Source organism: Seriola dumerili, unplaced genomic scaffold (genome assembly GCF_002260705.1).
Source record: "Seriola dumerili isolate Sdu_G_001 unplaced genomic scaffold, Sdu_1.0 BDQW01000088.1, whole genome shotgun sequence".
Classification (NCBI taxonomy): Eukaryota; Metazoa; Chordata; class Actinopteri; order Carangiformes; family Carangidae; genus Seriola; species Seriola dumerili.
Genome location: NW_019174343.1, coordinates 1,375,003 through 1,388,184, shown reverse-complemented (window position 1 = coordinate 1,388,184; position 13,182 = coordinate 1,375,003). Strand labels below are relative to the sequence as shown.

The window sequence follows — 13,182 nt, the reverse complement described above, 5'->3', positions numbered from 1 at the left end:
TGGATCAGATGGCGGGGGAAGATGCCGCGCAGACCTGGCAGGCCCAAACGGGTTGTGAGGGTCTGCTGGGAAAGCCTGGCGGAAGAACCCGTCAAGATGATTTTCAACACACACCTCCGGCAGAGTTTCGATCGCGTCTCGAGGGCGGTGGGGGACATTGAGTCCGAATGTCCCTTGTTCCGCTCTGCTGTTGTTGAGGCGGCTGTTGCGAGCTGCAGCCGCAGGGTAGCTGGGGCCAGTCGTGGCAATATCCCCCGTACCCGCTGGTGGACACCAGGGGTGGGGGAAGCTGTCAGGCTGAAGAAGGAGGCCTACAGGGCGTGGTTGGCCTGTGGGTCTCCGGAATCAGCTGACTGGTACCGGCAGGCCAAACGGAGCGCAGCCGCGGCAGTTACTGAGGCAAAAACTCAGGCGTGGGAGGAGTTCGGTGAGACAATGGAGGAAGACTATCGATCGGCTCCAAAAAGGTTCTGGCAAACCGTCCGGTGCCTCAGGGGGGGAAGGCGGCAACTCGCTCACACTGTTTACGGTGGGGGCGGGAGCTGCTGACGTCAACTGAGGATATAGTCGGACGGTGGAAGGAATACTTTGAGGAGCTCCTCAATCCCACCAACACGTATTCCGTGGAGGAAACAGAGTCAAGAGACCTGGGGATGGATGGTCTAATCTCTGGGGCAGAAGTCGCCGAGGTAGTGAAACAACTGCGCGATGGCGGAGCCCCGGGGGTTGATGAGATCCGCCCTGGGTATCTCAAGGCTCTGGATGTAGTCAGACTAGTGCGGACTAGAGAGACCAATACATAAGAACTGATGAAGCCGCTTGGATAAGAAGCGAAACGTCTTCCAAAGACAAATACAAGTCCAGTTGCCTTCAATTTAATTTGAGAGAGAGATAGGCTAACAAAGAAACTCACACCTTCCCTCCCACACACACCAGGTGGTCTCAGCGGCCATCTTGTGTAGTCTTCTTTGTTCAGGTCATGTGGTCACAGTGACCACTTTGAATCGGCCATCTTGCCTTTGTTTGTGTCCCCACAGACACACACACATACCCCTACACACACACATACACACACCTGCATATACTAGATCAGACATTGTGTTTTACTCTGCTCCATTGTAAATAAGTGCCTTTAAGTATAACTACTGGTGTGTTTAATGTTGCACAAGCGTGAATATTGCCAACCTCTACTTTGTAGAATTCCAATCCTTCAACTTTAACTCACTGTTGATATGGTAATTTGGTTATAGTTAGTAAGCTAATTGTTAATCAGAGTTCCAGATTAATGGTAATAAATTGAGACTAAAACCATATTGGCTATTTTGCTATTAGTTTAGGCTGGTGCCCCGAGGGCTTTAATTAATTTTAAAGTTATTTAATATTAATATTTTTAATATTAATATTTTCTTAATTTATGATAGCCAATAAATTGATAGACAACCGAAATCCAACATATTTAGTGTCCAGCTCATGAGGTAGAGCTCAGACCCAACAACATGATTAACTGGACAGGGGCGAAGAGGTGAAATGCTGCCCCCTGTGGAGGTGGAGTGAGTAGCACAATCTTACACCTTTAAACGGCTTTCATCTTGAGGCATAGCCGAGGTGACTGCGTGTGTCTGGTTTGGGAACCTCAGAATTGCATCTTTGCTTTTCACAGACGATGTGGTTCTGTTGGGCTCATCAGAGCGTGACCTCCAGAGCTCACTGGCATGGTTTGTAGCCGCGTGTGAAGCGGTTGGGATAAAAGTCAGCACCTCCAAGTCTGAGGCCATGGTTCTCAGCTAGAAAACAGTGGACTGATCCCTCCTGGTTGGGGTGAGTTGCTACGCCAAGTGAAGGAGTTCTCAGGGTAGTATCTCAGGGTCTTGTTCTTGTGTGAGGGTAAGACGGAGCGGGAGATTGACAGCTGGTGCAGCATCAGCAGTAATGCGTATATTGTACCAGACTGTTGTGGTGAAGAGGAGCTGAGCTGGAAGGCAAAGCTTTCAACGTACCAATCGATCTTCGTTCTCAAGCCATAGGTAGTGACCGAAAGAATGAGATCACAGATGCAAGCGGCTGAAATCCCTTCTCAGGGTGTCTGGGCTCAGCCATAGAGACAGGGTGAGGAGCTCGAACAACAGGAGGGAGCTCTAAATAGGGTCGCTGCTCCTTCACGTTTAAAGGAGCCAGCTGAGGTGGTTCAGGAATCTGACCTCCTTTGGAGGTTTCCCAGGCATGTCCAACTGTGAGGAGACCCAGAACACATTGGAGGGGTTACATATCCCATCTGGCTTGGGAATGCCTCAGGATCCCCCAGGAGGAGCTGGAAAGCGTTCACAAAGAGAGGGATGACCTGATCTCTGATAAGCGGAAGAAAATGGATGGATGGATGGATGGATGGATGGATTTAAAAGGCTTTCAGGGTTCTGGGACATGGTGGTGCGCATTTCACACAATTTTTTTCACCACTTCATTAATCAAAAACTAATCAATACACTTAAAATGAATGACAATAATGCTATCATCTATCAAACCTTTTAGATCTTTAGTGTGTGAAACAAGACTCAACCCCAACACTAAGACTACATCCTGTGATTTTGTAAGTCTATGTCAACACTTAGATGCTCAAATAATACAAAGATTTTCTTAATCGTCTGTTTTCAGTTTTGAAAAACATTGTCTGGGGCCAGTTTAACAGAGATATTTCAGACTGGTCTGTAGTGTTGATCCAGTCTTACTTTTGTTCAAATGCAAGTAAAATAAAGACTGACTCAATTTAAGCCAAGAATATTGCACACCTTACACCTTCGCTGACCAGTAGCGAGAGTGAAAGATGTGTTTTCAGATTAAGCCAACTTAAAGTGAGCATAGAATACTTTACTCTTACAGTCTCCCTCAGCCAATGAAAAAGTGGAATCAAACTGTAAATGCATTCAGTCTTGCAGTACTTCCTTTCAATTTTGTTTCACTCTCATTTCAGATCCTCACTTCCTGCCATCATGTTTTCTGCCACTGTGATTATCTGCGCCGCCCCTGATTTGTTGCACCTTTGTCTCACTAGCTGCGTTTTGACCAAAAAAATACCTGGAACTTTAAGTTTCATGCACTTTTGTTCAGGAACTAAAAGGTTCCTGAGGCCCATTGTTGTCTGCGTTTCCACCGCGGCCTAAAGCCCCGGGAAGATTATGCAAAATCATTACTTGACATTACATTATCCACAGCACTTAGAGGACATAACATGAACGAAAGTACGGGATAAATAGCGTCCCTGTATATTCAATACAGGACGCAGCATTTTATTTTCAAATTCGGGATGATCTCGTATTATACGTGACGGGTGGCAACCCTCGCCACTCCGGTTGTTTTGGTCCTTTATTTTTTTGTAGTCCTGTTTCAGTTTTTTTACCTTCTCCTAGACCTGTTTCACGGTGTGGAAAATGTGTTTCCTCGCTTGCTCACTCTCTCACTGTGGACTTTTAAACATGGCGGGTGAAATGAAATGTGGAAAATGTGTTTGCTCGCTTGCTCGCTCTCTCACTGCAGATTTTTAAACATGGCAGGGGAAATAAAATGCAGCGAGGACTCGACCAGTCAGAAATGTTCAGCACTGCAGACCACACCCCCCAAAGTTTCTGAACCTTTGGAAAGTACTACCCCCCCAACCAGGGATTTGTTGAGCGTCAATTAGTTACCCAGGAACTAAATTTAAACCCTGGTTCCTGCGTTGGAAATGCACATACTGTATTTCCTCAAAAAGTTCCTGTACTGCAAAAACTCAAAATCTTACCAAGTATATTTTTCTAATTTCTAGTCAAAATATCTCATCACACTTAATATAAGACAAAATCAACTAAAGAGTAAGATTTAAGTGAGATAAAGGAGCTTGTTTTTAGACAGTGCATCTTGAATATCTTGTTAAGTGAAACAGTCTTGAAAACATCTTGTTTTGAGTCATATCTCAGATGAAACAAGCTTTTTTGACATGTCATAAGGTTTTTAAGCTGCTGTGTTATTTGTAAAAGATGAATCATCTTGTTTCAAGAAGTTTTTCTATCTTATAAGAAGTAGTTAATGTCTTGAATCTAGTAGGTGAATGTCTTGAATCTAGAACAGTATTACTTTTGTAGAGTTTACAATAAGGTAAATGCACAGGATGGTAAATTATGGCTTATTATGGCAAAAGAGCACTGCCTATGAGTCAGGAATGCTAACTTCAAGACATTTTGTCTCAAAATGCCAGTTTCTAATCTTATTTCAAGTAGGTGGTGGACTTAAATCTAGAACAGTGTCACAATTATAGAACTAAAAATTAGTTAAATACACTTGAAACAAACAGGATGGCAAAAACTTTTGAGGGGAAAATACTATTTTTGCGCATCACAAGCTTATTATGAGACACAAAACATCAGAATACTAGTAAAATATAGCTAAAAGTGAGTTTTCCCAGCTAATTTCAAGATCACTCTTATCCTGTAAGGATTAAATATAATGTCTTATTTCAAGAAATCTTACCAAGAGAATTTTCACTTGTTCCATTGGCAGATTTTTTTGCTTATTACAAGCAAAAAATATCCATCCATCCATTTTCTACCGCTTATCCTCTAGTAGGGTCGCGGGGGGGCTGGAGCCTATCCCAGCATCCTTTCGGGCGAGAGGCGGGGTACACCCTGGACAGGTCGCCAGTCCATCACAGGGCACACAGAGACAAACAGCCACTCACTCTCACAGTCATACCTATGGTCAATTTGGAGTAACCAATCAGCCTAGTCCCCATTTGCATGTCTTTGGACTGTGGGAGGAAGCCGGAGTACCCGGAGAGAACTCACACAAGCACGGGGAGAACATGCAAACTCCACACAGAAAGACCCCGCGTCCGAGCCGGGACTCGAACCCGGAACCTTCTTGCTGTGAGGCGACAGCACTCAAGCAAAAAATATCTTATATTAATTTTTTTTTGCTTATTTTTGGAGTGGCCTTTTTTTCCAGTGTGGTTCCTGGGGAAAGTTCCTGGGGAAAGGTCCTACGGTGGAAACGTGGCTATTGTCTTCACTTCCTACTGTATTTAGTCCCTGTGCCAGTCTTTGTTCCCTGGGACAAGTGTTCCTGCCTTTCCTTGTGTTACTGTTCCAGCTTAAACTCTTTTCTTGGTTTTTTGAGCTTGCCTTTAGCTCAGCTCTTTGGATTTGTTGGCCTGCTTCTTCTTGACCGTCTGTGTACTGACCTATTTTTCCAGTAGACTTTCAGGTTTTGCCTTCAAGTCGTGTTTTTGAGTCCTTGCCTGGAGGATTTATGCAAAAAGCCCTGACAGTGAGCAGGATTCATCCCCCTGGTCTCTTCAGTGGTGGACTGAGCACTGACAAAAGTACTGAGTACCTGTAGGCCGGCCTCCAGCTGCCGATGACTGGACACCATTATTACCACATCAATCTGCCTTTACAGCCCAGCACTCTGCCCTGCCATTACCATTACACTCTGCATATATTAATGACTCATTTTCCAGCCAGCAGCAGAATCTTCTATTGATGCGATACCTGGCAATTTAACAGTGGATCATCAATGTATAGAATCCAGTCTCATTGTTCCTTCCCCGTGCTTCTTCTCTGCTCTCGGTTTGAACCTCCACACACACCTGATTGTTCTCCGTATGCTTTGTACTCCTCACATGAAAAAATGTGATGTTTTAAAAATGAAGCTTCTTCCTCACCAACATCACCCTTGCTTTGTTTTGTATCATTTTATGGTTTATATTGTTCAGGCTGCTTTCACACACTGTCCACAACAGAAGAAACTCACAGTCTGTAACTTCTGCCTCTAGGGGTCTCTCAGTCAAAATTATAACAACAACAATAATAACAGAGGAAGCTGGATGACATCATGAAATAGCGTGGGATCATGGGAGTTGTTGTCTTCACCACCATTACCATAAGCTCCTCCTGGTTTAGATTCCTTCAGTGTCAGTGGTTCAGGAAATCAAACAGACCTGGTGATTCTAACCGTTAAAAACACTGAATAAAGCAGTTTCACATTTAAAGTCAGTCACAGGCTCTTCTGACACAGGATGTCTCGCTGGAAATTGAGACTGCTTTCCTTTGTGTCTTTAATAACTTCACGTTCAGCAGGTTTTTACCAGCAGCTGAATTATCCTCCTCTCCATAACAAACACGCCAGGGGATTAAAACCAGTAGAAACACCCAGAAAACAGTTTGACTTTAAACATCAGAGATTCAGCGACGCTCTTCAGTGACACAGGACAGGACGTCTCCAGCAGCTGGGAGCTGAGCTGTCTAACATTTCCTCAGCTTGTTTCTCTGATAACTTCAGATCCAGACGTCTGACGACTAAAATCCTTCATCTGGTTCAAATACAGAGCTAAAACCACCAAGGTGTAAAAAGTGTTTGTGGCTTAAAACTAGATAAAAGTCAATGTTGAGCTTCTGTCAGACAAACACACTGACACATGATCATAGAGGATATGATGTCACATGACAGGACACCAATGAAACGTTACCATGATTAAAATCACAGATTTCTCTGGCTTGACAACTGATGGAAACATTTGGGAGATAATGATAAAGATAATGTATCAAAATTCAAAAATCCAAACTGTCTCTTACACTGGACAAAAAACCTGCTAACACCTGTTAATATCTGTTTTTTGTCATCAGTGTGAAAGGGTACAATCAGCATTCACTCCTGGGTCACATGACTCTGCAGTAATCACAGGTGGTTATCAGCTCCAGCCCCAATCAGCAGTGATGTAAACATGACACCCAGATGAACCCCTTTTCCTGCTGTGACTTCTCTCAGAGGACAAACACTGTAAACACACCGGTCACCTGTCCACCAACACCAGAAACACCTACGCCTTCCTCTGAGAGGGAGCAGAGTTTAAAAGACAAGTTTAAAACACACAATGACCAATTGAAGCGTCTCAAACGAGGAACACTTACAGGAGCACCCACTCATGATGATGATGAGATGCAACAGATCTATTTTACATCACAGCTAACAGCGCATTCTTTTAATGTGTATGTGTGTGTGTGTGTGTGTGTGTGTGTGTGTGTGTGTGTGTGTGTGTGTGTGTGTGTGTGTGTGTGTGTGCTCTGTAACCGCATGCGATGACTATGCTCCCTGCAGTTGTGTGTGTGGCAAACTCCTCTGACAGTGTGAAAGAAGTCAACTGCCATTTTTTAGCGGGTTTACTGCTTTTAAGAAACCTGCTTATACACACTGATTTTGGTGTAAAGGTTATATTTTTTTCTTTGGCAGACTAAGTAAAGCAGAATCTCCACATAAAGCTGTGTAAATCATACAAATTCCCCACAGGTGATCTGCTGTGAACCTCTTAACAGTATCTGTACTGATTGTCCAGACCTCCCGTGAAGCTACGAGTTTACTGGTTTCTCCCAGGCAGCGGAATAAAATCAATGACTTGTTAAATAAATATAATATAAATATAATATGCTGCTTTCCTCCTCATGGAAGTTAAAAATGTTTTCTGGTAAATTTCTGATATCAGTGAGTCTGGTGAAGACAGATGAACCAACCACTGTCTTTTTAGCCCCCTGCTAACTGAACTGAGGTTGAAGTGGTGTGAACTGAACAGACCGAATGCTTCAGTTGTACTTATGCACCATGCATGTTTCACTTTTGTTGTGGATTGACAGTCAGGCTGTCAACATTAAAGTCATTTACAGTGAAGGACAGAGAGCTTCATTGCTGAAGATGATTTTAAGTTTGGAGGAGCTGCTCTGAATAACTAAAGTTACTGCCTCACGGTTGTATGGCTCCACTAAAACACTGTTTGTGTTCCTGAAGATATCGCATTCACAAGGCCAAAACCATGATTTTGACCACCAATCAATCAGTTCATCGTTGAGTCCTAGTGAATGTTTGTGCCATCAAGGCGTTACTGTGATACCGTGTTCACATGAATGGGACGGACAGACAACCCGATTACAATATGCCGCCGCCCTTGACTGTGGCTAGTGCGGAGGAATAAAGGCAACTTTTCAGAAAACAGCAAACCAGTGAGGCACTGGTTCCTTGTGCATCACAGTAATCTAAACAACAGTGTACAGAAGTGAGTAAAACTTGTTCCATGTCTCTACAGGACAGGAATGATCTGGTTTTGGAGCAGCCTGGTTCTAGACATCTGGATAACGGTCCACATGTTTGATGTTTTTATCCATTCAAACACGTCTGGTGGTGTGGAGACTGACAGCTGTTTCCCTGAACTGAAAAACGACATTCAGAGCATAAGAATGGGAATGAAATGTTTCTGTGTCTAAGACAGCATAATAGCAACAGAAATATTATCACAAAGGATGAGACTGATGTGGCTGCAACAACAGAAATTGGGCCTAATGTCCCAGAACAACTGAAGAGGACAGATGAACAGACATAAAGTCATGTATCACAGACTGACCTGGCAGGCGTTGTAAAGGAGCTGGTGCTCGAACTTCTTGATGCCCAGGATCTGCTGAAACATCTCATAGAGCTGGTCTTTGCTGAGGATGAGCTCGGAGGCGGCGCTGGCAGTCATCCTCTGTTGGTGCTTCCTGGGGTCCTCCTCGCCGCGGTAGATGGTGTCAAACTTGGCGATCCAGGAGCTCAGCACTGTCTCTTTGCTGAGGCCATCGATCTCGGGCAGGCTGCGCACCCGCTTCTCTATGTGCTTCTTAAAAACCTCCCGAGAGTCGCTGGCCGAGCAGCCGCCGCTCTGCACCATCCGGGACACTCGGTCACTCTTCAGGAAGACCTGCAATCAATGGATTGATTGATCAGTTTGGTTTTTTAAAGCCAAAAGATTTACATGTAGCGACAGACCGATCCCAGTGAGGTTCACGACTGAACAAGTTCCATCTTTACAGCTGCTGTCAACATCTGTAAAACTCCTGTGAAAAATCTGTATTCTTAAACTATCTGTATTCTTCCTCTTACTCTCACATCAATCAATCAATTAATCAATCAATCAATCAATCATAATTAATTACATACACTTTTAGTGCCTACCTCAGCTACCTTTGCCGGTAGCTGTAGCTTTTGGCCAGGAGCAGGTGTCATCAGGTGGTACACAACCTTCACTGAGTGTTTCGACCCTCAACCACAACACTCTCCGGTTGGCTGGCCGGCAGTGAGTGGCCAGCTCACTGCGCACCTGCTCCTGGCCTCCAGCTTTCTCTCTGCGGCTTGTTCCATATCCAACACAAGGCGCGTTCCGCTTCCCCCCCAATCCTGCGAGCAGCCTGCTTCTTGCTCCACTCATCCAGGCCCAGAGCTGACATCAAACGCCAAGCCGACTTAGCTAGGAAGCCCCTGCATCCAATCTCCACCGGGAACAACCATGCCTGCCAGCCCTTGTCCCTGCAGTCTTGGATCAGGGGCTGGTATTTTGAGGCCTTCCTCTCGTGGACCTCTTCACAGCCTTCCTCCCATGGCATAGTTAGTTCGACCAGAATTATCTTCTGGTCTTTGGTTGACCACAGCACAATATCTGGTCAGAGGGTTGTTTGGACCACGTCCGGAAACTGCAGTCTCCTTCCCACGTCGACCCTCTTCTCCCAGGAACTTGCGGTTTGAAGAATGTTGGACTTTCTTCTTGTCGTCGGGGTAGGCCTATCTCCTTCCTTGAGGAAGGTGATTGCTCTTACTGTGGTTGTGCCCGCTGGCCTCTTCTTGCATCTCTCCCACTCTATGGTGTCTGCAAGTGAGAGGAGGACTTTATCGTGACGCCACCTATACCGCCCTTGGGTTAAAGCTGTTTTGCACCCAGACAGTATGTGAGCCAAAGTCCCCCTCTGACTGCAGAGCTTGCAGAGTGGATCCTCTCTCAGTCCCCATGTGTGCAGATGTGATGGTGAAGGTAAGGTATCGTACACGGACCTCAAGAGGAAGGAGATACGGTATGGCTCCAGTCGCCACAGTTCTTGTCATGTGACCTTGCGCTTGGGCAAATCCCATTTTGTCCAAGCTCCCTGAGAGCCTTGTTCCACTGCCCTGGCTATCCGCTTCTCCTCTTCCTTGCTCCGGACTACCGCCTGCACCATGTCTCGTCTGGTTCTTGCATTTGCTCCTCCTCACGTTTGGAAATGAACAGAGCTGAGGCCTTGCCGGTGGACGTTTTGGTTGCCGATGATGTCTCGCAACTTTAGTGAGCTCACCGCCTGCTCCACGGCTTTGTCGGCAGCCCACTTGCGCCTGGACCTGGTTGTGACGCCTGCTTGCCTTACCAGATCGTCATTGGACTCACTCAGGCTCAGCATGACTTTGCACTTAGCCACCTTGAACTCCTCCACAACCGATGATAGGGGAAGTTGCAGCTGCCCGGACCGGATGTAAAGGCCCACTGAAGAGAAACTTGGGGGAATGCCCAGCCATCTTCTTAGATGTTTGTTGGTCTTTCTCTCAATGGCCTCTACAGCCGTCATGGGGAACTCGTAGACGGTGAAGAGCCAGAGGAGCCTGGGCAAAAGGCCATGCTGATAAAGCCAGGTCTTGAACTTGCCCAGAAGTAAAGATTTGTCTATCTTCTTCAGCCACTCCCTGGTCTGCTTCACAGCCTCAGCACCATTGGAGCCGTCTGTAAGCGACGCGTTAAACCACTTCCCCAGGCACTTTATTGGATTGTCTTCGATGGATGGAATGACCTCACCCTGGACTTGGAGACTAAACTTGCTGGTAACTCTGCCCTTCTTTATAACCAAGTGCCTGGACTTCCTGGCTTAGAACAGCATCCCTGCCCATGATGCGACACTGCCCAGGGTTTCCAATACCCATCTTGCTTGGACGTGGGTCATAGTTGTTATTGTGATATCGTCCATGAACGCTCGCAGCACAGATTGGACAATTCCTGACTCCAATTTAGGACCCCGGGTTATGTCCTCAGCTGCGGATATCAGTAGGTTCATTCCCATAATGAACAAGATGGGGGAGATGGTACACCCTGTAGGAATCCCCTTTTGGAGGTCTAGCCAGTCAGTGGTAAAAAGGGGTGATGTGAATCTGAGTTTGAACCCAGCAAGATAGCTGGTGATCATGTCTCGAATCACCACTGGGATGTAATAGTGGTCGAGTCCTTCTTGGATGAGGTCGTGTGGGACTGACCCATAAGCATTAGCGAGATCTAACCAGACAACTGTTAGGTCACCTCTCTTCTGCTTTGCTTCCCGGATCAATTGGCTGATCATTGAGGTGTGTTCTAGACAACCGGAAAAGCCTGGGATGCCACCTTTCTGGATGGATGTGTTGATGTAGTGATTTTGCGTCATGTAAGAGGTGATCCTTCTAGCCAGCACTGAGAAGAAGATCTTGCACTCGACATTTAGGAGTGAGATTGTCCTGAACTGGGAGATTGTGGAAGACCCCTCCTCTTTTGGGACAAAACATCCCTCTGCCAGTTTCCAGCTTGATGGAATTGTACCCTTGGCCCAGATCTTCCTCATGCTCTTCCATAACCTCTGAAGATGTTTTGGGCATTTTTTGTACACCTTATAAGGTGTACCACTTGGGCGGGGGGCAGCTGATGATCTGGCTTTGCGGACGATGTCTTGGACTTCCTGCCAGGTGGGTTCCTTCACATTCAACTCTGTTGTTGGTTTCCCATGTCTGAGAATGTTGCGGTTTGCTCCCAGATCCTGCCCTCTGTTGGGGTCGCTATGGGCCTCTGCCTTGCACAGTTGTTCCCGCAGTTTTCAATCTTACTATTATTTGTATAGCACTAAATGTGAAGCCACACCAGTGAAAGCCAGTGAAAGAGACTCGGCCTTTAACTGGGACTCGGCTTCTAATTGAAGTTTTACGGTAGTATGTTTGTTAACAGTAAAATAATTTTGTTTGTTTTTGTTTACACTATCAAAAAATCTGCAAATGTCTGTGATTAGAAGTGCTGCAGTCACTGCTAAGCTCTTTCTGACCCTTTGTCTCCCTTTATCTTTCTATTCCTGTCTATCCCCCAATCTCTCTCTCTCTCTCTTTCTCTCTCTCTCTCTCTCTCTCTCTCTGCGTCCATCCGTTTTAGCCCGGAGCTAAAGCTGAGATCTTTAGGTTTTAATTGAATTGGATAACCTGTGCCACCAGCTTCATCTGTTAAATATCACACCGTTCTCATTTGGCTTGCTTGTGCTGCCACATTAACTGATAAGGAAGCGCCAGTCAATGTGTCAGCGCCACCAACAGATACACTCCCCTGTTCTGTTCTTGCACCAGTCCGTCTCCTCTACAACACATCACTGGATCAACTGTTAGCAAACACACGTACAGTGCAACATAAAGTTTACAATAATATATTCATGATAGATTCATTAATTGTCAATCAATCAATCAATCAGACTTTTCATACAAATAATGTAACACAGACAACGTGCGTTACAGAATAAAAGCAATTTAAAAAACAACACACACACACACACACCCCACCCCACCCCCACCCCCCCTCACACACACACACCTTTAAACACAAAACCATAAATGACCAAGTAATACATGAAAAGAAATAATGGAACTGAGGAATCGCTGTCATGAAGCTCATAAATTTGCACTGAGGAAACACTGAAGACTGGAAAGCAAAGATAAAGATAAAATAATAAAATATTGAAACATAGGAGATGTATTGAAGTGCGTAAACCCAGAAATAAAAGGCAGGATATTAAAAATCAAATAAAAATGAAGACAAAATAGTAAAGATAAACTTATAAAGTGCTTAAAGAGAGAAGATGTTTGGAAGTGAGTAAAACCAGAAATAAAAGTAGAACTAAAATAACCATAAGTAAGAGTAGGGTATAAGAAGGAAAACAATTCAGAAAATAATCATAGAAAAAAAGGACACACCAGTAAAACAGCTTAAAATATATAAATACAAAGAAAGATAATGAATAAAATACACAAAATTCAATCAAAAGCCAGACTCAAAAGGTAGGTATTGAGTTTACTTTTAAAAATATCAACATGCGTTGAGTTTTAAAACATCATCAGAGAACTTGGATGAATTCATTTACAACTTCAAATATAGTTTACTGGATCTGACAGGTCTGCTGTACACATGTGGCTCTATACACATTTAGTCTCAAGGGCTATTTATTTAACAGAGACCATACAGTTAACATGGTGACAAAGATAAGCAGTGCAACAGATGTAATGTAAATAGGGCATCTAGCTGAAGCTAAAAGGCAGCTCGGAGAGTCCTTCAGTACATCTTCT

General features: G+C 44.8%; 1 protein-coding gene across 5 annotated transcripts in view; it reads right to left on the bottom strand.

Moving 5' to 3' along the window:
- LOC111221680 (calcium-dependent secretion activator 1) overlaps window positions 1-13,182 on the bottom strand; it is a 215,984-nt gene that overhangs the window by 151,412 nt on the left and 51,390 nt on the right. For all 5 annotated transcript variants that reach the window (XM_022745172.1, XM_022745175.1, XM_022745173.1 and 2 more), the window contains exon 3: window positions 8,414-8,746. In XM_022745172.1, coding sequence (XP_022600893.1) covers window positions 8,414-8,746 — 333 coding nt within the window. The remainder of the gene's footprint in view (window positions 1-8,413; window positions 8,747-13,182) is intronic.